Below are 25,115 nucleotides of genomic sequence, written 5' to 3'. Positions count from 1 at the left end.
AGTGATGTTTACTCACGACCTTTTAATCTTTACTAAATAAATGCAAGTCTCACTGACGGATTGAGGCTGCAGTCTCAACTGTTTACAGAACTCTGCTGGAGTCTGTAAGAGGCTCAGACACTCAGCTGGACTGGCAAAGCAGAATATCTGTGTGTCAGTGTACTTCATTCATCTGTCGCTGGGTCAGGAGTCTGCAAGGGACACACCCCCCACAACTGGTGCCCCCGTGTGAGGAGCATTACTGCAGAACCAGGGGGCAATTCCAAACTTCAACAGACCAATAACAAGTAATGAGATTCAAGACATAATAAAAAGTCTCTTAGTAAAGAAAACCTGGTATCATCACTGTTGTATTCCACCAATCATTTAAAGAAAAACTAACACCAATCTTCCTCAAACTATTCTGAAAAATAGAAGACAATGGAATACTTCCAAATTCATTCTATGAAGCCAGTATTCCTCTGATACCAAAACCAGACAATGACACATCAAAAAAAAAAAAAAAAAGAGAGGACAGGCCAATATCGCTGATGAATATTGATGCAAAAATCCTCAACAAAATACTAGCAAATCAAATTCAGCAATATATTAAAATGATCATTCATCATGACCAAGTGGGATTTATCCCTGGGATGCAAGAATGGAACAATATATGCAAATCAATCAATGTGATCAATCATATCAACAGAATGAAGGACAAAAACCATGTGATCACTTCCATTAATGCTGAAAGAACACTTGATGAAATTCAACATCCTTTCATGATAAAAGCCCTCAAAAAACTGGGGATAGAAGGAAAATTCCTCAACGTAATAAAAGTCATACATGACAGACGCACAGATAGTATCAAACTGAAAGCCTTCCTCTAAGATATGAAACATGACAAGGATATTCACTTTCTCCACTGTTATTCAACATAGTACTGGAAATCCTAGCCAGAGCAATCAAACAAGAGAAAGAAATAAAGGCATACAAACTGGAAAGGAACAAGTAAAATTAACCTTGTTTGCAGAGCAACATTATCTTGTATTTGGAAAAATCTAAAGACTATATCAAAAAATATTATAAATGACAAATTCAGTAGAGTTACAAGATACAAAATCAACAGAAAAACCAGTAGATTTCTATATGCCAATAGCAAACAATATGAAAAAGCAATTTTAAAAGTAATCCCATTTACAAAGGCCATAAATAAAATTAAGTACCTAGAAATTAACTTAATCAAAGAAGTGAAAGATCTCTACAATGAAAATTATGAAACATTAAGAAATTGAAGAGGGTGCCAAAAGAATGAGATATTTCATGTTCTCGGTTTGGAAGAGTCACTATTGTAAAAAATATCCATATTACCCAAAGCAATCTACAGATTCAATCTAATCCTTATCAAAATACCAATGACATTCTTCACAGAAATTGAAAAAGCAATCTTAAAATTTATATGGAACCACGAAAGATCCACTATCTTAGGCAAAAGTTCAAAACTAGAGGAATAACATTACCTGACTTTATACTGCCCAGCTATAATAATCAAAACAGCATGGTACTGGCAGAAAAACAGACACATAGACAAATGCAATGAAATAGACAAACCAGAAACAAATCCACACACCTACTGTGAACTCATTTTCAACAAAAAAGCCAAGAAAACACAATGGGGAAAAGACTTGCTTCAATAAATGCTACAGGAAAACTGGATATCCGTATGCAGAAGAATGAAACTACACCACTCTCACCATACAAAAAAGAAAAATAAAAAGTAATTAAAGACTTAAATTCAAGACTTCAAACTATGAAACTTCTACAAGGAAACATTGGGGAAACTCTCCAGGACATTGGTCCAGGCAAAAATTTCTTGAATAATACTCATAAGCACAGGCAACCAAAGCAAAACTGGACAAGTGATATCACATCAAATTAAAAAAGCTTCTGCACAGCAAAGTAAACAATCCACAAAGTGAAGAGACAATACCCGAATGGGATAAAATATTTGCATAATACTCATCTGACAAGGTTGTCTCTGTACCACATTTGCTTTATCCAGTAATTTGTTGATGGAACCTTAGGTTGCTTCCTAATTTGGCTATCATGAATAGTGCTGCAACAAACATGGAAGTGCAGGTATCTCTTTGATATACTGATTTCCTTTCTTTTGGGTATATGCCCAGCAGTGGGATTGCTGGCTCATATGCTAGCTTTATTTGTATTTTTTGGAGGAAACTTCAAGCTTCAAATGGGTTAACAGCCAGAATATGTAAGGACCTCAAACAACTCTATGAGAAAAAATATAATAATCCAATTTAAAATTGAGCAAAAGAATAGACATTTTTCAGAAGAAAACATACAAATGGCAAACAGACGCATGAAAATGTGCTCAACATCATTGATCATCAGAGAAATGCAAATCAAAACTACATGAGATATCATCTCCCCTCAGTTAAAATGGCTTTTGTCCAAAAGATAGGCAAAAACCAATGCTGGTGAGGATACAGAGAAGAGGGAAGGAGCGAACCCTTGCGCACTGTTGGTTGATGGGAATGCAAATTAGTAGAACCACTATGGAGAAAAGTTTGAAATTTCCTCGAAAAAAAAAAAAAAGATTAGCATATGATCCAGCAATCCCACTGTTGGGCATATACGCAAAAGAAAGGAAATCAGTGTATCAAAGAGATATCTGCACTCACATGCTTGTTGCAGCACTGTTCATTGATAGCCACATTAGAAAGCAACCTGAGGTTCTATCAACAGATTACTGGATAAAGAAAATGTGGTACAGATACAATGGAGTACTGCTTATCCATAAAAAGAAAGAGATCCTGTCATTAGCAACAATATGAATGCAACTGGAGGTCATTATGCTAAATGAAATAAGCCAAGCACAGAAAGACAAACATCACATGTTCTCACTTATTTGTGGAATCTACAAATGAAAACGATTGAACTCATGGAGACAGAGAGTAGAAGGATGGTTACTATAGGCTGTGAAGGGTAGTAGGTGGATGAGGGGGAGGATGAGGGGATGGTTAATGGGCACAAAAGGATAATTAGAAAGAATGAATAAGACTTAGTATTAGCTAGCACCACAGGGTGACTATAGTCAATAATAATTTAATTATACACTTAAAAATAACCAAAAGAGTATCATTGAATTGTTTGTAACACAAAAAAATAAATGCTTGATGGGATGGATACCCCATACTCCATGATGTGATTATTACCCATTGCATGCCAATATCAAAACATTTCATGTACCCCATAAAGATGTACATCTACTCTGCGCCTCCAAAAATTAAAAATTAAAAAATAAAATGAAATAGAGCTGGTTTCCACTTAGCATAAGGAGTAAGATCACAAGTATATTTAAAAAATAAATTAACAAAAGCAATGTATAGAACAAAAAAGATATCAAAATATTAAGAGCACTTTAAATATTTGAATTTCAGATAATATTTTTGTTTCTACATTTTCCAATTTTCTTTAACAATGCTATCTTAATTTCTAATTTTCAAACAAGTGTTTTGAAAGCTTATCTACCTAATTCAGGAAGCAATATTAGATGATGACTACTTTCCAAAAGAAATTCTTAAAACAAAGGGAAAAACTTTAACCTCATTGAGCCTCCATATCAGCTGTGGAATTCCTAATTCTGGATTTTAAATGAGAGTGAAATATTTTTATCATGTGCATGCTATTTTCATGAGACCTCTCTTACTAGTTACCAAATGCAATTATTAACTGATATGATACTCCCTACTATTTTATAATTAATGACAATTTAACTTAATATCAGAACTATAAAAACAAAATATAGATTTATTTTCTTTTCATGAAAAATACACATATATAATTGAAAGCAAAGCCAACTTGCAAAAATGTAATTTGCGGAGTATATCAGTTTTTATCTTTAAATATTTGAAGAAAATGAGTAGATAAAAATTCAGCAAAACTTTCAAATTTGTAAAATACTTCTTCTTTTCATGTACTTAGTCTTTTAGTAATCAATCCCTTTGGAAGACAGATATGTTCTTAAAATTATTATTTTTTTATATTAAATGCATTTTGTAATATTTTAATAATTTATATTTTGTCTTAATTATTTAAACTTGACCACACAATAACATACTAAATTGGCCTGATTTTAATTCTACTCTCTTTTTTTAGCAAGTTGCTTGCCAGAGATTATATCTGTGCTGTTTATCAACATTCAAATCTCATAGACACAATTTAAGTGACACACAAAGGAATCCTCTTAAAATTTTATTTTCTAATATTTCCATTTATGAAAAATAAATAGCATATTCTATTTTTTATCTTTTAGACACTTAAGTGCAAATCTTTGGCCTACCCACACCGATTGATTATTTTTTGTTACATACCAGTAGCTTGAACATAACATGGTCGGATCAGTGGTACTGTTTTTGGATTCGAAGGAGAACTGGACAAATATTTAGTGTAGAGCTTTGAAGACTCAAAGAAATTAATCTGAACTTGAATGATAAATTTAACTATTGTCACCTGAGAGAAAAAAAAATACATTATACTTGTTAATTTTTGCTTTGAGAAATATGGGATATTATTTAGCCAAACCGCAGTTTTTAAAAAGTATTTTTAAAAAATAAAATTATCTTGTGACATTGAACCACATTTTTTAAAAACAAGATGGTTCACTTTTAATGAGTTCAAAAATAATTCTAAAAGATAAAAATAAATTTTTAAAATAATTCTTATTCATTCAAAAGGAACCAGATTTTAAATATAAAATCCAAAGCGGTAAATATTTAGGAAGAAATTATAGGGAAAAAAATCCTCGTAATCCTTGGGTAAGCAAAGATTCTTAAATACAAAAGCAGCCATCTATTAAACCATCTATTAAAAAGCAATTAAATTGTACAGTATCAATTGTTTAGTCTGTTATTTTAAAAGACATTAATAAAAGTATAAGTCAAAAACCCATTTCTCACAAAAAATCTATCTTGTATCCAAAGTACATAAAGAACACTCAAAGTTCAATTTAAAAAAATGAATTAATGAAACAAGTTGGTGAAATATTTGAAAAGACACTTCAAAAAAGAAGCGATACAAATTACACATTAGCACATGGAAAGATGTTTCATATTAAGGAAAAGCAAATTGAAACCATATGAGATATCACTTCACACCTATCACAATTGCTTAAACAAAAATAACATGTGAACACGTAAAACACTTATACATTGCTGATGAGAATGCAAAATTTTACGGTTACTTTGAAAAACAAGTTTCTTCATTATTAGAAAGTTAAGTATATATTTCACATAAAGCTCAGGACTCCCAGATTTAGGTGTTTACCCAAGAGAAGTGAAACTTATTCATACAACCTATTCATTATTGCCAAAAATTGAAAATAATCCAAATGCTCTCCAAATGGTGAATGAATAACAAACTTATTTTTCAACAATAAAAGAATGAACTACTGTTGCATACAATAATGTGGATGAATTTCAAATTTATTATGCTAAGTGAGAGAAGTCAGACTGAAAACCTCACGATTATCTTATGAATACCTTATGATTTCACTTATGTGGCATTCCATAAAATGCAAAATTATGGGGTCAAATTCAGATTAGTGTTTGCCATGGACTAGAGGTGGAGGAGAGGTTGAATACTAGGTCTTAATTCATTATTTTTAACTATGTTTTTGTACCCATTAACCACCAACACCTACCCCTCATTCACCTAGTACCCTTCACAGCCTATAGTAATACACACAAGAAAAATGTACAGAAGGTGATGCAACTGTTCTCTATATTGATTTTGGTATTTTTTGCTCAATTGTATATATTTGTTAATGTTCATATATCAGAAAGAGACTTTTAGTGTATGCACATTTTTTAAAAAGTTAAAGCGAATTCCTTGGCTCTGAGTTTTATACATCTGGATTCAAAATCCAAAATGGACTGACAATATCGGCACCTAGGCAGGTGAATCATAAAACAATTAACACTCAGAGCTACAAAATATATTTGCAATTATATAGTGCTAGCCCCTTATTTTGAAAAAAGAAAAGAATATGTGGTCCAGTCTAGATGAAAACACAAAAAGTCTGCATCAAAGAGAAAAGAAAGAGTCGATCTTGTTTGGGGGTTGTATCAAAACTAAAAAGGTTGGCTTCAGCTAAATGGTAAACAGGCAGCTCCAAATGTCCATGGCCCCACAGAAACACCAAAAACACGCAAAAACTGGCAGGAACCATGTTGTCAAAACTGGAAAAAAGTCAAAAGTTTACAGCAATCAAGTAAATACTGAATCAAAACAAAAAAAGACAACTTAAAAACAGTAGGAAAGTTTTGTGGCACTTTTACTTGCCCTTGTTCCACTCTCTCTGACTCAGCAGTTGTCTTGAGGCTAGCGGCCTTCATTCCCCAGTGCAAGATCCTGGGATCAGTTTTCTTTATTTTTTTAACTTAATTTAATTTTTTATTTTACTTTAACTTCCGGGATACATGTGCAGAATGTGTAGGTTTGTTACATAGGTATACATGTGCCATGGTGGTTTGCTGCACCTAACAACCTGTCATCTAGGTTTTAACCCCGCATGTATTAGCTATTTGTCCTAATATTCTACCTCCCTTTGCCCTCCATCCACCAACAGGCCCCACTGTGTGTTGTTCCCCTCCCTGTGTCCATGTGTTCTCATTGTCCAACTCCCACTTATGAATGAGAACATGTGGTGTTTGTTTTCTGTTCCTGTGTTAGTTTGCTGAGGATGATGGCTTTCAGCTTCATCCATGTCCCTGCAAAGGGCATGATCTCATTCTTTTTTATGGCTGCATAGTATTCCATGGTATATATGTGCCACGTTTTCTTTATTCAGTGTATCATGCATGCATGGGCATTTGGGGTAGTTCCGAGTCTTTGCTATTGTAAATAGTGCTGCAATAAACATACGTGTGCATGTGTCTTTATAGTAGAAAGATGTATAATCCTTTGGGTATATGCCCAGTAATGGAATAGATGGGGCAAATGGTATTTCTGGTTCTAGATCCTTGAGGAATCGTCACACTGTCTTCCACAATGGTTGAACTAATTTACACTCCCACCGACAGTCTAAAAGTGTTCCTATTTCTCTACAGCCTCACCGGCATCTATTGTTTCCTGACTTTTTAATAATCACATTCATTGCGTGAGATGGTATGTCATTGTAATTTTGATTTGCATTTCTCTACTGACAAGTGATGATGAGCCTTTTTTATGTTTGCTGGTCACATAAATGTCTTCTTTAGAGAAGTATCTGTTCATATCCTTTGATGGACTAAAGACTTAAATGTAAAACCCCAAACCATAAAAACCGTAGATGAAAACCTAGGCAATACCATTCGGGACATAGGCATGGGCAAAGACTTCATGACTAAAACACCAAAAGCAATTGTAACAAAAGCCAAAATTGACAAATGGGATCTAATTAAATTAGAGAGCTTCTGCTCAGCAAAAGAAACTAGCATCACAGTGAACAGGCAACCTACAATATGAGAGAAAATTTTTGCAATCTTCCCATCTGACAAAGGTCTAACACCCACAATCTACAAGGAACTTAAACAAAGGTACCTGGTTTTTGATGAAACAGAACAGACTTCATTCAGAAATTATTGTGTTTATCTCTTCTAACCTTCTTGGGGGTACATGAAGGACTGATGCAAGGTGCTTGCCATGTTTTGCCTATCTTTGAACTCACTCAAGGCAGAAAAGCAGTGAAATTGCTGAAAAATATTTTAAGATAAACAAAAAACCCAAAGCCACCTGACAGATTATGGTTGAGACATGCAAACACTACCTAAAGGCTGGAAATAAAAGTAGGGGAGCTTTTAGAGAAATTAAGGCATTTAAAACTGCCCTGGAGAATTTAGAAAGCATCAAGGATACTCAGAGTAGGACATGTGCTCAGAAAATACCTGAGAAGTTGCTAAACTTTCATCTTTGTCTGACTCTAGGTTAAGTTCAAGTGGTAAATAAAAACTAAGAAATTGTTGTAAACAACCTCACTAACTGATAAAGAAGTGCCTCAGGACACTCTATCCAAAAAGACTATGATAGCTGTTTTTGTTTATATGTCTGATTATTTTAGTTCTAGGCATTCAAGGAAATATATCTCAAAACACTACTCAACACCAGCTAAAGGAACAGACACTTCAGTGACCATGCATAGCAAAGAATGTATTCTTTGTAATAATAGTTTTGAAAAGTCAATAAGCAAATGGATGACTACAGCCTTCAATAAGAAGAGTAAACCCAGGGAAAGGAGGATAATCTGATATACAGAGTTACCATATTATAATATTCAAATGTCCAGTTTTCAATAACCAAAAGCAAAACAAAACAAAGATTATGAAGAAAGTCCAGCCATAGGACTTATTAGAAAAAGACTTTAAAGCCACTGTCTTAAATATGTTCATGGAACTAAAGGAAACCATAGAAAAGAACAAAAGAATATCATGAAAATAATGTATACATAAAATGAGAATATCAACAGAGAAATCATAACAATCAATAAAACAAAAAGTTGGTTGTTTAAAAATATTTTTAAAATGACAAAACACTTTGGGAGGCCAAGACAGGCAGATCACGAGGTCAGGAGATCGAGACCATCCTGGTTAACACGGTGAAACCCCGTCTCTACTAAAAATACAAAAAAAAATTAGCCAGGTGTGGTGGTGTGCGCCTGTAGTCCCAGATACTCGGGAGGCTGAGGAGGGAGAACGGCGTGAACCCAGGAGGCGGAGCTTGCAGTGAGCCAAGATCGTGCCACTGCACTCCAGCCTAGGCAACAGAGCAAGACACCGTCTCAAAAAGAAAAAAAAAAAAAAATTACAAAACTTTAAACTAGTCTGACAGTAAACAAATGAGAGGAGACATGAACAGCTAAAATAAAAAATGAGATTATAGACATTACTATCAACCATATAAAAAAGGGTTAATTCAAAGAGAATACCATTATTATCTCTTTAGATTCAAATCTCAATTTTGAAAATAAAATTATAAATTACATAATTTATTAGAAATTTAAATTGATAAAAATAAAATTGCTCTATACTAAAGCTGAAAACACTACAGAAGTAATATCAATGCTAAAATATTTACATATGCATGAGAAAATTCTTATTGCATTTCAAGTTACATTACAAATAATTTAAAATAAAAATTCATTTTTTCTAATGACATGCTTTAAACTTTGTGTTGATTTTTTTTACCAAAACCTTACATTATTTAGGTTTAAAAAATATTAAGATGGTCAACCCTGTTACTTCATGGTACCTTAGTAAGCTTCTAGAGGTGAGAGGTAGAAAACAGGCAAGAATGTGAATATTTTAAATGTGAAAAGGGAAGAATAATAGTACTTCTCACATGCCAAAACCTCCAAGATCATGACAATAAGCATTGACGGGTTCAAAGGTACATATACCTAGTGCTGTGCTATACTCATAAACTCAGTGCTGACAATCTAAACAGTTTTAAATAAAATGAGGAGCTGAATATTATTAAGTGCATATGTTCAGCTCTAGTCATTCATATTGCCCTAATAGGCAAAACACTTGGGTTTCTATTTTTATTTAACTTTAACTGGCCATACCACTGCCAATTCTATTTTCTGTCATAGAATGTTATGTACAGTCTATTCTTATAACCAAATTATAGAAGCATAAAATACTGCTCATATGTTATTTTCCTGGAGGTTTCAACTCTTTTGCCAAAACAGCAAGCAACTCATTCCCATGATAATCTATTTCTGCAGTGGCACTAGCATGCAGACATCAAGGAATAAATTACATAAAGATGTAGTATTTCAGGTTCAAATACAACCTGTTTTGATATTTCATAGCTAAAGTAAAAACAACAAAAACTTTGATCTTATTTCCCTGGAATCTTAGTATTTAATCAGCAGCAGCTAGTTATATTTTGTGTCTCATTTCTGTTTTTGCACTTCTGGTTCATCTGCTTTTTTTCTTAATTTGAGTATTAATATCATACATATTATAATAGTACTATTATTTTAGGCTACTATTTTATTTTTAAGGCTTTTTTATGTATTAATAACATGGACTCATATTTTAAAGTCAAACACTGCTGAAGAGTATGTTTCCCAAACTGTCATCTTCATCTGATTGCTGGATGGAGATTAGTTTTTAACAGAAGCTGAGGGGACTGGAAATGTGAAGAAACGGAAAATTATAATGATAGGAATCGTCTTTTCTTTCAATGTGTCACTTAGTTTCTTCCACATCAATAGAAATGTGAAGAAAAAGGAAGTGCGAGGTCAGGGTTCTGGATAAACCTCCATGTGGATACTGAAATCATTCAGAAAATGAGATGAGTAGGGTGCCGGATATACTATGAGTCTGGTTGGCAGTGACCAGGAGCATGTCTGAAGATGACTATTCACAAGAGACCACTCACCAGAGATTTCACAAGAGGGGAACTGGCAAACTCACACAATAAAAGTTCAAAGTTCAAAGAAGCAGGCTTTTTAAAATTATTTATTTTATTTATTAATTTTTTCGAGACAGAGTCTCACTCTGTCACTCAGGCTGGAGTGCAGTGGTGTGATCTCGGCTCACTGCAGTCTCCTCCTCCTGGGTTCAAGCAATTCTCCTGCCTCAGACTCCCTAGTAGCTAAGATTACAGGTGAACGTCACCATGCCCGGCTATTTTTTGTATTTTGAGTAGAGATAGGGTTTCACCATGTTGGCCAGGCTAGTCTCGAACTCCCGACCTCAGGTAATCTGCCCACCTCAACCTCCCAAAGTGCTAGGATTACAGGAGTAAGCCATCACACCTAGCCAGAAGCAGGCATTTTTAACAGATAAGGACCCTCTAGAAAAATCACCCCAGGGAACAAGGCCTCCAGAAAGGATCACTTCTAGACCCACAGCAAGATTCATAGGAAAAGCTATTTAAAAAACGGTGCTGTGGAGATAGCCATGTTCCCAATAAGAAGAAATCATGAAGAAAAAGGAAGCCCAGAAAAATATAGAGGACTTACAGAAGTGTGGGGATTCTAGAGGGCAGAGAAAAAGGGAAGGGAAGCTAAGTGTGAGAAGAATCAGAGCTGACAGAGAAGAGAAGCTATTCACAGGATGCTCCAATTTTGGAGAATGACTGAAATAAAGAGGAATCTGAGTCATGATGAATTGAGTCGACAGTTACTGGGGCTTGAGTCTTCACTGTCTGTCTTTGAGTCTAGTGCTGGGTCCGAAAGTTAGGGATGATAGGAGTGGAAAGCTGAAGTTATGGGATAGGTTCAACACAGGACCACACTGATGGCTTTATTTTAAAATGTCTGATGCTGTCTTTGTTGATGATTGTTGGTGACTGTCAATGATAATGACTGTTGGTAATTATCGAGATAATTCAATGTACTCGTCTCAGCCCTTAACTGTCTTATAAGTATGAAGTGTTTCTCCCTCCTGAAACATACAATTTTTCTGAAACTGTGTGGTGAATTCACAAGGCTAAGGGTTAATCCCTGCCTTCTCTGATTATCAAGTATGTATAGGTGAAAAGTCATACTGGACTTGTCTTCTCTTAACTGACATCTTCACACACAATTTGCATAAAATATGTTTTTATCCAAAGTAGGTCTATAATTACACAGAATGCCAAATTAGAAGGTTCCATGATTCCTTCGCCCATGGAAATCTTCTCCCTTCAAAAAAACTGCAAGAATACAAAACTTATTTTTTACACAGAAACTAAGTGACACATTGAAAGAAAAGACGAGCCCTATCATTATAAAATCACTGAGGTATTCAATGAGGAAGGAAAACTTTGAACGTTTTGTGATGTGTGCTATTTTAAGTGATTTCCCAAATGTTGTCATTCAAAGACAGGAATACCTCAAATTGAAAAGGACATTCTAATGAAGTCAGATTTCAGTACCCAGTCCAGTGTTGGTAGACAGAGATGTTTATGAATTGAAAAGGAGTAGGTGTCATTCAAATGTCCTTTCCTTTAATCCGTAAGGAATTATTCTTAGCTTCCTGTAAGAATGATTGTAAATCTAGAATAACCGTTATGAAAGGTTTACCCAAGGTTCTACATATCCTTAGATCGCAGATAAAGGCTAGTAGGAAAAATAAAAAGCATGAACAATTCTCCCTCACGTTCAAAAACTGCAGGGAAAATACAGAGCAACAAAGATGAGAGTTGCAAAGAGTTGCAGAGTAACTAAGCCACTGAAGATGAACCAGCCTGTGCTTCAGGGCAGAACTTGGGTTACAGCAGCAGGAAAAATAAGAGTAATAATAGGGAAAGATCTATAGTAGTGCTGTCCAGTGAAACTTTCTGTCATGAAGAAAATGCTCTGCATTGTATAATAGCCACGTGTGAATCCACAGAACGTGAAATGTAGGTATTGTGATAAAGAAACAGCATTTCTGTTGAGCTTAATTTTAATAAATTTAAGCTTTAATTCAAATAGCCACATGCAGGTAGTGACTACCATATAGGAAGTACAATTCTATAGACAGACACATTAGTAGCCCACAAGAAAAGGTGGAGCTTGAGTGACTTACAGAAAATAAACAAATCCATTTGAAGATGCCAAATACAACTGCAATTGACCACTAGCACTTCAGGTTGTGCTCAAACTTGGTACAGTGTAGGAAAGGAAGGTTTACAACTAACAATAAATCAATCATGTATTGTTGATTTCACATTTTCCTGCTATATAGGTCAACCAAGAGAGCATCAATTTGCTATTTACATTTTGACATATGCACAAAGACAGACAACTTACACCTAGCAATAAATATAGTGGAGGACATTTGAAATGACTGGAAACCAGATAATCAATCTGCCTTACTGGCACAGATTTATAGAACAAATTCTCAAAGGGTGTGTTGTCTCTGCAGGAGTTTATATGTTCTTCTCATTGTTGAAGTGAATTACACTCCAATACAGTGAGTAAATCTTCTTTTAAAACACCCAGTTAACATAGAATGATTCAGAATCTAAGCAAAGTGTGGCACTCCACAGAAGTTTAAATATCTATAATTCATTTTAATTTTATAATCAATTTCTAGAATCCTAAACATTAAGAAATACTTAGAACTTTTTAAATTGCTGACAGTGTTTGTGAACTATTGTCTAAATATATTATACATAATACATTCTCCAAAAAAGTCATGTAAGATACTTAAATTGCATTATAGATTTTTCTAATTTTCAATGATCCTTAAGAAAAATGTTTTATATATATTTCAATTATATGAAAATATAAAATCACAATATAGACGTATTAGAAAAGTGTATAAACTTGGCCTTAACAAAATTTCAAAAAACCTATAAATTACTGCATAACACTTAGGTTTTCTTCTTGTTGAAAGAGTGTGCATGCGTGTGTGTGTGTGTGTGTGTCTGTCTGCGTGTGTGTGTATGTCTGCATACTTCTACGTACATGTGAGATATAAACATTATATAGGTGAATGACATACCTTAATTTATCAGAATATTAACTTGTGAGAAAAGACTTACTTAGTTTCTTTTTATTTAAAGGGTTTTTAAAAATCAGAATAATAAGAATACATGTTTGAAAAACTAATCTTACCAAGTTTATTTTTAAAATAATGAGCATTCCCTTCATTTCACCATTGCACACATGTGCACACACACATACACATACACATCCAGATGTAATCATTAGTTGTTTTAGACTTACTGCAACATAGTTAAATAACCTACATAGAGTGCCATGAAACAAGTTGCAATAAATTTAAAGTGATTTAAATGACCTAAATGTGTTCTCTAACTATAAGGAAATTATATTAGAAATCAATAAGAGAAACAAACTAGGTAAACGCACAAATATGTGGAAATTAAACAAGACACACCAAATAACTAATAGGTGAAAAATAAATTATGTGAGAAATTGCAAAACATTTTGAAGAGTAAAAATGAAAATAAAACATATCAAAACTTTTGGGGTAAATGTAAAACAGTATTTAGAGGAAAGTATGTAGCTGTAAAACCTATATTTAACAAGTGAAATATCTCAAATCAGTGCCCTAACATTCCACACTTAAAAATAAGAATAGAAGATCAAATCAAACAGAAAAAAATAGAAAATAAAGTATAAAGTGTAAATGAATGAAATAAAGAATCAAAAATAATACAGCAAATCAGAAATACCAAAAGTTGGATCTTGAAAATATCATCAAAACAGACAAACCTTTAGATATGCTGACCAAGATAAAAAGAGAGATGGCTTAATTTTATAAAATCGGGAATGAAAGAAGGAACTAAATTATTACCTACCTTACAGAAATAAAAAAGAATAACACCATTAACACATGTATGTCAATATATTAGGTAACTTAGATGAAATTTCTCAAGAAGAAACAGAACATTTTATAAATACAGACCTATAACAGCAAACAGATTACATTAATAATTTTTTTACACTTCTAACAGCTGTATTGAGATATATTTCGCCAAAAGGGTACAATTCAATGGTTTTTAGTAAATTTATAGAATTGTGTAATCATCACCATAATTAAGTTTTAGAATGGTTCCATCACCCCCAAGAGCTTCTTCATGCCAATTTGCCTAACTCCAGGTAACCACTGATCTACTCTACAGATTGTCTCTTCTGGAAATTTCACATAAATGGAATCATACAAAATGTACTCTCTTATATCTAGTTGCATTCACTTAAAATAACATTTTTGTGGTTTATTCATCTAGCAGGACATATCAGCAATTTGTTCCTTTATACTGTCAAATAATATCCTAGTGTATGGATATACCACATTGTGTTCATCCATTTATCAGGTGATGGACATTTGGGTTGTTTCTACTTTTAAGCTATTGTGAATAATGTTGCTATAAGCATTCACATAAAGGTCTTTGTATGGACATGAATACACATTTCCCTTCTTTTGGGAAAGAATATACCTCCCTGGTTAGTTATATTCTTAGGTATTTTATTCTTTCTGTAGCAATTGTGAATGAAATTGCATTCCTGATTTGGCTCTTGGCTTGGTTGTTGGTATATAAAAATTGTAGTGGTTTTTGGCCTGTTGTAGTGGTTCACACCTATAATCCCAGCATATTGGGAAGCCATGGTGGGTGGATTACCTGAGGTCAGGAGTTCGAGACCAGCCTGGCTAACATGGCAAAACCTCATCTCTACTAAAAATATATACAAAAATTAGCCAGGTGTGGTGGCACACACCTGTACTCCCAGCTACTTGAGAGGCTGAGGCAGGAGCATCACTTGAATTGGGGAGATGGAGGTTGCAGTGAGCTGAGATCGCACCACTGCACTCCAACCTGGGCAACAGAGTGAGACTCCATCTAACAAAAAAAAAAAAAAAGAAACCAGCTTGCAATCCCAGCACTTTGGGAGGCTGAGGTGGGCGGATCACGAGGTCAGGAGATTGAGACCATCCTGGCTAACACAGTGAAACCCCCCCCATCTCTACTAAAAATACAAAAAATTAGCCAGGCATGGTGGCAGCAGCCTGTAGTCCTAGCTACTAGGGAGGCTGAGGCAGGAGAATGGCGTGAACCCTGGAGGCAGAGCTTGCAGTGAGCCGAGATTGCGCCACTGCACTCCAGCCTGGGCAACAGTGCGAGACTCCATATCCAAAGGAAAAAAAAAATAAAAGGAATGCTAGTGATTTGTCCACTGATTTTGCATCCTGCAGCTTTGCTAAAGTTGTTTATCACCTTAAGGAGCTTTTGGACTGAGACTATGGGATTTTCTATATATAGAATCATGTCATCTGAAAACAGGGAAAATTTGACTTCCTATTTAGATGCCCTTTATTTTTTTCTCTTGCCTGGTTGCTCTGGCCAGGACTTACAATACTAAGTTGAATAGGAGTAGTGAGAGAGAGCAACCTTGACTTTGCTGGTTGCCAAGGGGCACACTTCCATCTTTTGCCCATTTAGTGTGATGTTGGCTGTGGGTTTGTCATAGACGGCTCTTATTATTTTGAGGTATGTTCCTTCAATACCTAGTTTAAAATTAACATTTTTTAAAAAAATGCTGAGGACTAGATGACTTCAATGATGAAATATAACACCAATTTAAATAATTAATTCAGTCCTTCACAAATTCTGCCAAAATAGAAGTGGAGACACCACTCTATAATTCATTCTAAGAAGCCAATATTAGCCTGATATTCAGAAAAAAAGGTATCAGAAGAAAAAAAAACAATAAGGCTAACTAACTATAGACCAATGTTCCTTACAAGTATAGATGCAAAAGCCTTCATCGAAATACTAGAGAATTGAATTCAGCAATATATAAAAATAATTGTATCTTATGATCTAGTGAGATTTATTCTACAATGCAAGGTTGGTTTAACATTAAAAAGTCAATCAATATAATACACTATATTAACAGAATAAAGGACATAAACATGACCATCAAAGTGGATAATAAAATTAACAAAATCCAGGTGTTTCAAAATCAAAATACTCAATAAATTATAAAACAAAACTTCCTCAACCTAATAAAGGAAATTTTTTAAAAAAGATAACTGTTGCTAACCTTATATTTAAAGGTGTAAGATACATGCTTTCAGGAACAAGACAAAGATGTTTTTCTATTCAACATTATCTTGTCTATCTTATCTCAACTGAAGTACTGAACTTCAAAATAGCAAAATTAATCTTTATCATTTTCTAATACCCAAACTCATCCTCAAACTTTATTTTTTGCACCTGAAAGCCAAATAACAGCTTACATTGTTCCTGAAATCAAATTTAATCTCAGTAAAAATAACATTACAAAAAATTAGACTATTAAAGATAGTATTTAGTAGCATTCAATACAATTTTATCGTGCTATTAGTTACTTTCTCTTAATTTTAATCTATACCTATTGAGTAGAATCAATCTAGCTATGTTGGAGTATTAAAAAATGTTTTGACATAAGAATCTTATACTCTGATTGCCATATAGAAGTTTGATTCTTGCTTGGAAGGGTACACCAATATGCAGTTTTTTGTTTGTTTGTTTGTTTTTTGAGATGAAATCTCGTCTTGTCACCCAGGCTGGAGTGCAATGGCGTGATACTCACCTCATTGCAACCTCTGCCTCCTGGATTCAAGCGATTCTCCTGCCTCAGCCTCCTGAGTAGCTGGGATTACAGGCGCCCGCCATCACACCTGGCTAATTTTTGTACTTTTAGTAGAGATGGGGTTTTACCACGTTGGCCAGGCTGGTCTCAAACTCCTGACCTCAGGTGATCTGCTGGCCTCGGCCTCCCAAAGTGCTGAGATTACAGGGCAATATGCACTTTCATATCATGCGTAGAGAGAAGCTCTCTCCTTGGGCACTTCTGTTAGAGAATCTATGAAGCAAAAGCCTACTAGAGTTGGCTCCTCAAACCTGACCAGTGGTCTCCCTTCTTTCTGGGCACATTTCAGAATAGGTTTTTTTGTCTGTTTGTTTGCTCTTGTTTTTAAATCACTAAACATCTAGGGGTACAAAATAAAATGAGCCAATATCATAGCAAGTCCTCTTAAATCTTCACAATATGTCTTCGATAATTTCAGGTAGTTGTTCACAGAGCATCCACCACTCAAATATAAGTACAAAGCACCAACTGCCTGGAATATAACTTTCCTCTCCTTCAAAATGTGTAATATTTTGAATTTTCTAGATAGTATAACAAAGACCACACAATCATAGGTCCCCTGTACATGCCCTCTGCTCTTCTTGAGGCACTCTGCAGCATGAGCCAAACCCTCCAGCAATTGCTTTACTGAATTAAGGTATACCCAGGCATGCTTACAAGTCAGAAAGAAAAACCCTCTACAGATAGATCTTGGGTGATCTTTAATAGGTTATTGGTTAGGAATATCCATAATTGCAGTAATATGAGGAATAGAAAACTGAACTTACTTGTTTGGGAGAAAATGTTATGCCACATTCCAGAGATGTGTTTTCCTCTAATTCCAAAGAATATATGTAAGGAACTGCAGGGTCTTTAAATTCTTCTATAAGAGGTGAAAAAGTACATATATTCATAACAATCAAAAATCAATTTCTAAAATATTTGTGCAGGGCTATGTGAAGATGCTCGGTAAAGAATTGTTCTAAATACCAAGATTCTAATTAGCAAAACTGGTATCTATACATGGAACAAATATACATTCGGCAAAACAGTGACAGTAAACTCATTAAAAAATAACTCCAAAGTTCAAGAAGCATGTTATAGTCATACTCAGATGAATATAAATAGTAATAAAGCACAAGGTCCAGTAATTAACTAAATCTGAGGTCCCAGAACAGCTAGGAGACTCCCTTTCCAGTGAAAATTCATCAGGAAAGAGTCAGATCTCCTCTGATGCCTCAAAGAGTCCATAAATAATACAAATGCATATCCATTACCTCACTGACAGACTTACTGTTCACTTTTTGAGGATATGTAAGATGTCTTACTTATTTTTATGGACTCAAATGCTACTATCTTGCCTGTAACTGGGATTCAACAAATATTTAATGAATAACAAATGACTAAACCAATGATTAGGAAACTTTCTGTAAGAATCCAGACAGTAAATATTTTAAGCTTTGTGAGACATATGGTTCCTATCATAGCTATTCAACTCTGTCAGTATAGCATAAAAGCAGCCATAAGCATTATACAAACAAATGGGTCTGTGTGTGTTCTAATAAAACCTTATCTATAAAAACAGGTGTTGGGTCATATTTGGTTCATAGGTCTTATTTTGACAACCGATGGAGTAAACAGATAAAATGCACTTATAAAAATGCATATTTTGTTTAAATCTAATTTAACATAAAGATATCTAATACATGAGTAAATACATAAAGATAGCTCCCCAAAGACATTTATCTAAAATTATTGAGCAATTAAAACAAATGATTCATAATTTTATATCCATTTAAGGCATATACTTATATATAACATACTTACCATATTTAAACCACTAATAAGAATGGTTACATTTCATGTATTACCCAAGTGTTTTGATATTAATAATGATGTATTTCCACAAATAAAACCATGATGAGTTACAGAGTGTAAGAAAAACATGCAGTGGTCATTAAAAAACATTTAAGAATAACTTCCCTTGATTGAATTAGTTTTAGAAATTATACCACAGGGCAATTTAAAACTATTTTCCTTTTACAATAATACCATTATATACAAAATATATACCTGATTTGTCTTTAAGATCCATTGAAAAATCTGGAAAGTCTTTTAGATTAAACTCCACTCTGGCACGTGTTATACCTTTGTTTTTTATTACAAATGGAATAATCTGGGTACCACCAATATAGGCGCCACTGAAATTAAATACATCCTAAAATTTAAAAATAAAAATTATTAGAAAATAGAATAATAGTTTATGAAAACATAAACTAAAACTTGCAACGTTATGTTTATCAAGGAAATTATTAACTGCAGAGCAGAACCCTATAAAAATTAGTCACATTTTCCTTCCTCTCCCCTACCTCCTAGATGCCTCCTACATGCAATTAGTTAATAAATCCTATTAATTCTTCCCCTTTCTTCACCTCTTGTCCATATTGTAACTGTATGAAATTAGTAAATCATCACTTTTCATTTAGTTTCTAGATTTTCACTTTTCTCAAACTCTCCCCTTCATAATGAAGCCATATTTAAACCAAGTAAGAATTTGATCGTATCACTTCTTGTTTTAAAATTTGATGGTTTCTCACGATCTATAGGACCACGTCCAAGCTCATTAGCAGGGCTCGTAAAGCTCACCATGGCCTTCTGCTTCCTCATGTTCCAGCTTCAATTAGCCCCACTCTCACCCTATCACTTAATATTTCAGCAAGCTGTATGACTTGGCATTTCCAACCAATACTTGATGCTTCACCCTTCTGTGTCTTCACCCATTTGGTGCCCCTTCTGTCAGGAAAGCCTTTCTATAACTTGCAATTGCCTAATTAAATATTACACATCCTTCAAACCCTAGTTGGATAAACCACAATTAATCATGCTGTGCTCAGGACCAATTCTGTTTCTTATATTTACTTACATTATGATATCACATAATTTATTTATGTATTTATTTACTTATCTGTCTCTTCTACTGCACCTTAGCGTGATTCATTTTTGTATCCCTAGCACCTAACCAACATCTACCTTACATAAACAAGGAATGTTTATTAAGTGTATCTGAGCTGTAGCTCATACACAAGGCACATGCTTATACCACAAAACTCTTTAGAATTCCTCCTTGTAGTAGAGTTACTAAAATACCATGGAGTTTCTTAGTGAAATAATTACATACAACATTTAAAGGAGATTGAGACAACAGCATCCTAATATTGAGGAGAATACCATATGAAGGTAGACTGGCTACCATGTGTTTCATTTAAAATGTCAACGCAGTTGTATATATAAAATTTCTAAAATCCCAAATGGAAAACAAAAGTTTGATGTTTTGTATATGTAAAAATAATCACTCTTCTTATCCCATTCAAATAAGCATATATGCAAATGAGCATTGTATATGTGCTCATTTGAGTAAAATGTCCTAGTTGTTATTAAGACACACAGTCAACACCTTAGCCATTAGTATATAGTTAATAAGTGTATGGTTAAAAATATCTAGTGATGTGTGAATATTATTTTTTAAAGTCAGCTATGTCTAAAATCTATAAAATAAGGGAATATTGATAAAATATATTAAAGTCCTATAAATTATTCAGTTGTACCATAACATGCAAAGCATGCCCAAAATGACTTTAGAATGAGAAAAGAAAGTGATAAAAGACTCAATATTATCTAATATTTTTCAAGGAAGGATGCCATAGTAATGTAAAAAAAAAAACTCTGGATACTACAGAGTTTCATCTCCAGGAATCACCACAGCCTTGGACAAGCTAACTCAGTATGTGTTAGTCTACCTGGACTTATGCCTTCACCATTGAATAAAGAAAGGTTATAAAAGTATAAGTTAAAGCTATACACTGGAATTTTGGTGATGCCATTTAAATGCAGACTAGCAGTGAGCCCCCCACCTGAGGCAACCAGCTGACCTCTTTATCATCAGTTTCTGCTCAATTTAGCTCCACACCAATATGGTAGTAGGTGTTAACAGTACCAGTGGGAGAAAAAAACAAAAGTACAAATAACCCCAAAATAATATGACAACTGCTCTGATGGTGATCTTCCCAGGGCATAAGATATCTGTAATACCTTATAAATGTCACAATGGGGAGGTCTTACTTTGAAGAATCAAGGAAAGTTTCTTTGAATAGGTAAGTCCAGATCTAAACACTAAAGGGCTGGCCAGAACAACAACAAAAAAGTGGTGTATGTGTTTGTGTGTGTGTGTGCACTCCATCAATTCTAGAACAAAATTTTTTCAGGGTGCATACAATAATTCAAACATAAATGTGACTCTAGTTCAGAAAATGCAAATCAATATCACAGTGAGGTATAATTTTATACTCAAAAGATTGGCAAAATTTAAATTTGACAATATAACTTGTAGAATAATAGAATTTGGAGCAATGGAAATTAGAGAGGAAATTTTAGGAATAGTCTTGTGAAGTCAAACACACTCATAACTCTGTGTCTCAATAACTCCATTCCTAGAGAACCTCTTGTATGTGTACCTCAGAAGATAAGCATATAAATGTTCACAGCTACAGATTTTGTGTTTGGAAAAAAAAAAACAGAAACACCTATTGGGATGAACAACTGAATGATCATGTAAAGTATAGTACGTCTACACAAATAACTATTATGCAGTATGACAATGATTAACATACCATTACACACAATTTAGGTGAATGTTGGAAACACAATATTTAAGTAAAAGTAACTCACCAAAGGTTACAAATAGTGCATCTTTGTTATAAAGCTCAAAAACAAACAAACTAAATAATCAACAATGAAAGCATTATATTCATATTTATGTGTTATCATTTTAGGCAAGTGGTTATCTCTTATAAGGGACAGGATCATAATGAAGATGATTTTAATGGTACTGATAGTGTTCTGATCCTTACATGCAGTGGGAAATTCTTAAAACTTCATTCAATATTCTGTTTCATCACTTACATTTATATGACATATATTAATTTTTATTAATTTTTAACTTTATATATAGTAATTTTTTAAAATTATACATTGGAAAATATTTTTAAACATAAATGGGCTAACTAGAAACACATAACAAATAAAAATCACCACACTCAGAGTTTCATCACACAAATAAGTAACATACTCACAGGATCGATTTCTACATCAGCAATTTTAGCAGATCCACCAATCCTAAGGTCTATAACATTCGCATGACGAATAGCAACCTTATTTAGGAGAAATACAAAACTTTGTAGAAACCACATTAAAATATAATCATAAGTTGCTGAAGTATTACCTGGCATTTATATAACTTTTTTCATTTAAATAATAGTAACATTATAAATGTACAAGATTTTCTGGTAATTGTCATCACATTTCTTGTTTTGAAGAATTGATACTCCCAAGAAAAGTGAGTGTTTAACCCCTTAGAACCACCATAAATGTGATTAGCTGATGGTTTGTGAATTTGAATGCAGAGTTCTACCTATGTGACTAAACTTTATTGCCACTCCTTGCAGTACAATTTTTATTTATCTAATTTCAAAGCACTATTCAAACTTTTTCAAAAACAAACAACAGGAGAATGGTTGCAGTATATATCATCCCCTGGAAAGATGCGAATATGCACAACAACAATAATAGTAATGACAGCAGCTAAAAATTGCTGTGTATATGGGTTAAGTACAGTGAAATCCTTTTTAATACTCAATATTCTATTAGATAATGACTGTTAATATTCGTAATTTTAAACTGAGGAAACTGACTCTTGCAGAGGCCAAGTATTTTCTTTTTCACGAGATCACAAACTTCAAAGCAGCAGCAGCTAAACTAAGGGCTGCCTGAACATTTTACTTCCAAGAAAATTAAGACAGCAAATTAAGAATTTAGTTGTATAATTCCCACAAAATAAGAACTATAGAGTATCTGAGCATACAGTTGCTTAAGCACAGTCTCAGAAGTGTAAAAATATAATTCCCTGGAAGCCCTGTCTGTATTAGCACAGGAATGAGTCAAAGTCTAGATTTAAATTTAAATGTATGTTATATCTAAGAAAGCAAAGTGAGTGTATTTCACTCTTCCACAGAATCATTGATACTGTTTATACGCAAAGAAACCACAAAATACCATTTTTCAGAATTACTGAGAAAATCAATATGCCAGCTAGATAGCCTTATTAAAGTTTCTGTATTCATAATGCTATATGATTGCCACATTTTATTCAGAGTATATAATACATAAAAAACATATTTGACTAAAATCAAAAGAAACATAACTTAATGATTGAGAGGAAATTACAAATTGACATGCTCTTCATTAATAAACCCCATACACAAGTCTCAACTCCCTGTGGCTGCCTTTTACTCCCCTCCCAATCATTCCTTATTCATCCTGGCTGTCATAGCTTATTCACCACCCTAGACCATTGGTCTCTTGATATTTTCATCTCTAGAGACTTAAACCACACCCTGGACAACATCACTCCTCATAAATGCACAACCTCTGAAACCATAAATTCATTCATCTGTCTCATTTTTACAACTCCCTCTGTCCCTTGCTTTCTCACTCATTGTCAGAGACAATAGTTCCTGGATGTCACATATTGAAGAGACTTTCAAGCCTGTGATGTGTAATATTCTCCCAATCAACCCCAATTCACCTTTCTCCTCTATATTTTCCTTTATTCAATTTCTTTCAACTTTTATCATTCCAACTTCTCATTTATATATTTGGTTCACTTACACACATCTGGACCCATAGAGAGACAGTAGAAAAATTCTCTTTCATCTCTATGATGAATTGTCAGCCTTCAGACCAGTATATATGTGTGGCTGCCTCTTCACTAGACATCTCTACATGAAGATAAAAAAGATGCCTCCAACTCAAGCAAACATTTTCCTCTAATAGGTGTCACTCCCACTCTGATCTCTTTCTCTCTAAATGTTGCCACCACCTGCCTCACTCTTGACTTACCCATCTTATTTACATGGGACCGCTTTTCAATCACCAATCCCCACGTATTTATCAGTTTCTCACCAGTTTCTCTCGCCTGGACCTCTTCACCAGACTAATAACTCTGCATTCCATCTTTCTGGTCCCAGCTTACTGCTCTATCACCAAAGTGATCTCTAAAAAATGCAAATCTCATTGTGAAATCCCCATAGTTAAAACTTCTACCTCTTAAAATGAAGCTTGGGTTTCTTAATGTTGATAAGGCCCTGTATGACCTAAAACTTACACGGATCATATAAGTACATTTTTTCCCACTATCATCCATTTGGTAGTATAATCTAGTCATGTTAATCTTTAAGTTTCTTATGTCTGCATTACAGTTATCTCTCTCGCACAAGCCTTAACACGTGCTAGCCTTGAATAACCTTTCCTCCTCTCCCCCTACACCCCACTACCATCCTTTTAATCTGGGTTATTCTTAACTTCAGGTATCTTTTAGATATATCTTCCCCTAGGGAGCTGTCTCTGATAATTTAAGACTAGGTTGTGTATCTCTCTTGTGTACTCCCTTAGCCTGCTACATTTCTTCATCACAATACTTATTATAGTATATTTTAATTATTTATTGAGTTGTTTATATTCCCCACCAGATTGTAAACTCTTTGACATCAAAGACCCTGGTTATCTTGTTCATCATTGCATCCTTAACATTTACAAGAGATTGGTGCATAATGTGAATGTTGAATGAATGAATAAATGAGTCTCATTATACTACAATGTTAATAAACATAAGATTAGAAAAAAACAGCATAATCCTCTAAAATATAGTGAGAATTAAGTTTAGTAAAACCTATATTTTTGGTGGCCATTTTTTTTTTATTTTTCCCAGAATATTGTGTTTAAAAGTATTCTACCCAAGTCTGAGATAATGTATCACAATATATAATTTATAAACATTTTCAACACATTTATTTATGAAAATAAGATATCATTCTTAAGTGATTTGTTCAAGGGTTGGGGAAATCAGTTTTTATTATATTAAGTTACCTATTATTTACTCATGTATTGCTATGGTCTATTCAGG

General features: G+C 33.9%; 1 protein-coding gene across 1 annotated transcript in view; it reads right to left on the bottom strand.

Moving 5' to 3' along the window:
• Nucleotides 1-25,115, bottom strand: part of CFAP47 (cilia and flagella associated protein 47) — a 455,808-nt gene that overhangs the window by 363,553 nt on the left and 67,140 nt on the right. Inside the window, exons 19-22 of the mRNA XM_011960616.1 lie at nt 22,228-22,305; nt 19,172-19,316; nt 17,887-17,981; nt 4,374-4,512 (exon numbers count right to left, since the gene is read on the bottom strand). Coding sequence (XP_011816006.1) covers nt 4,374-4,512; nt 17,887-17,981; nt 19,172-19,316; nt 22,228-22,305 — 457 coding nt within the window. The remainder of the gene's footprint in view (nt 1-4,373; nt 4,513-17,886; nt 17,982-19,171; nt 19,317-22,227; nt 22,306-25,115) is intronic.

Source organism: Colobus angolensis, unplaced genomic scaffold (assembly GCF_000951035.1).
Source record: "Colobus angolensis palliatus isolate OR3802 unplaced genomic scaffold, Cang.pa_1.0 Scaffold518, whole genome shotgun sequence".
Lineage (NCBI taxonomy): Eukaryota > Metazoa > Chordata > Mammalia > Primates > Cercopithecidae > Colobus > Colobus angolensis.
Note: the sequence above shows the minus strand (reverse complement) of the source record. Positions and strands in the feature narration are given on the sequence as shown.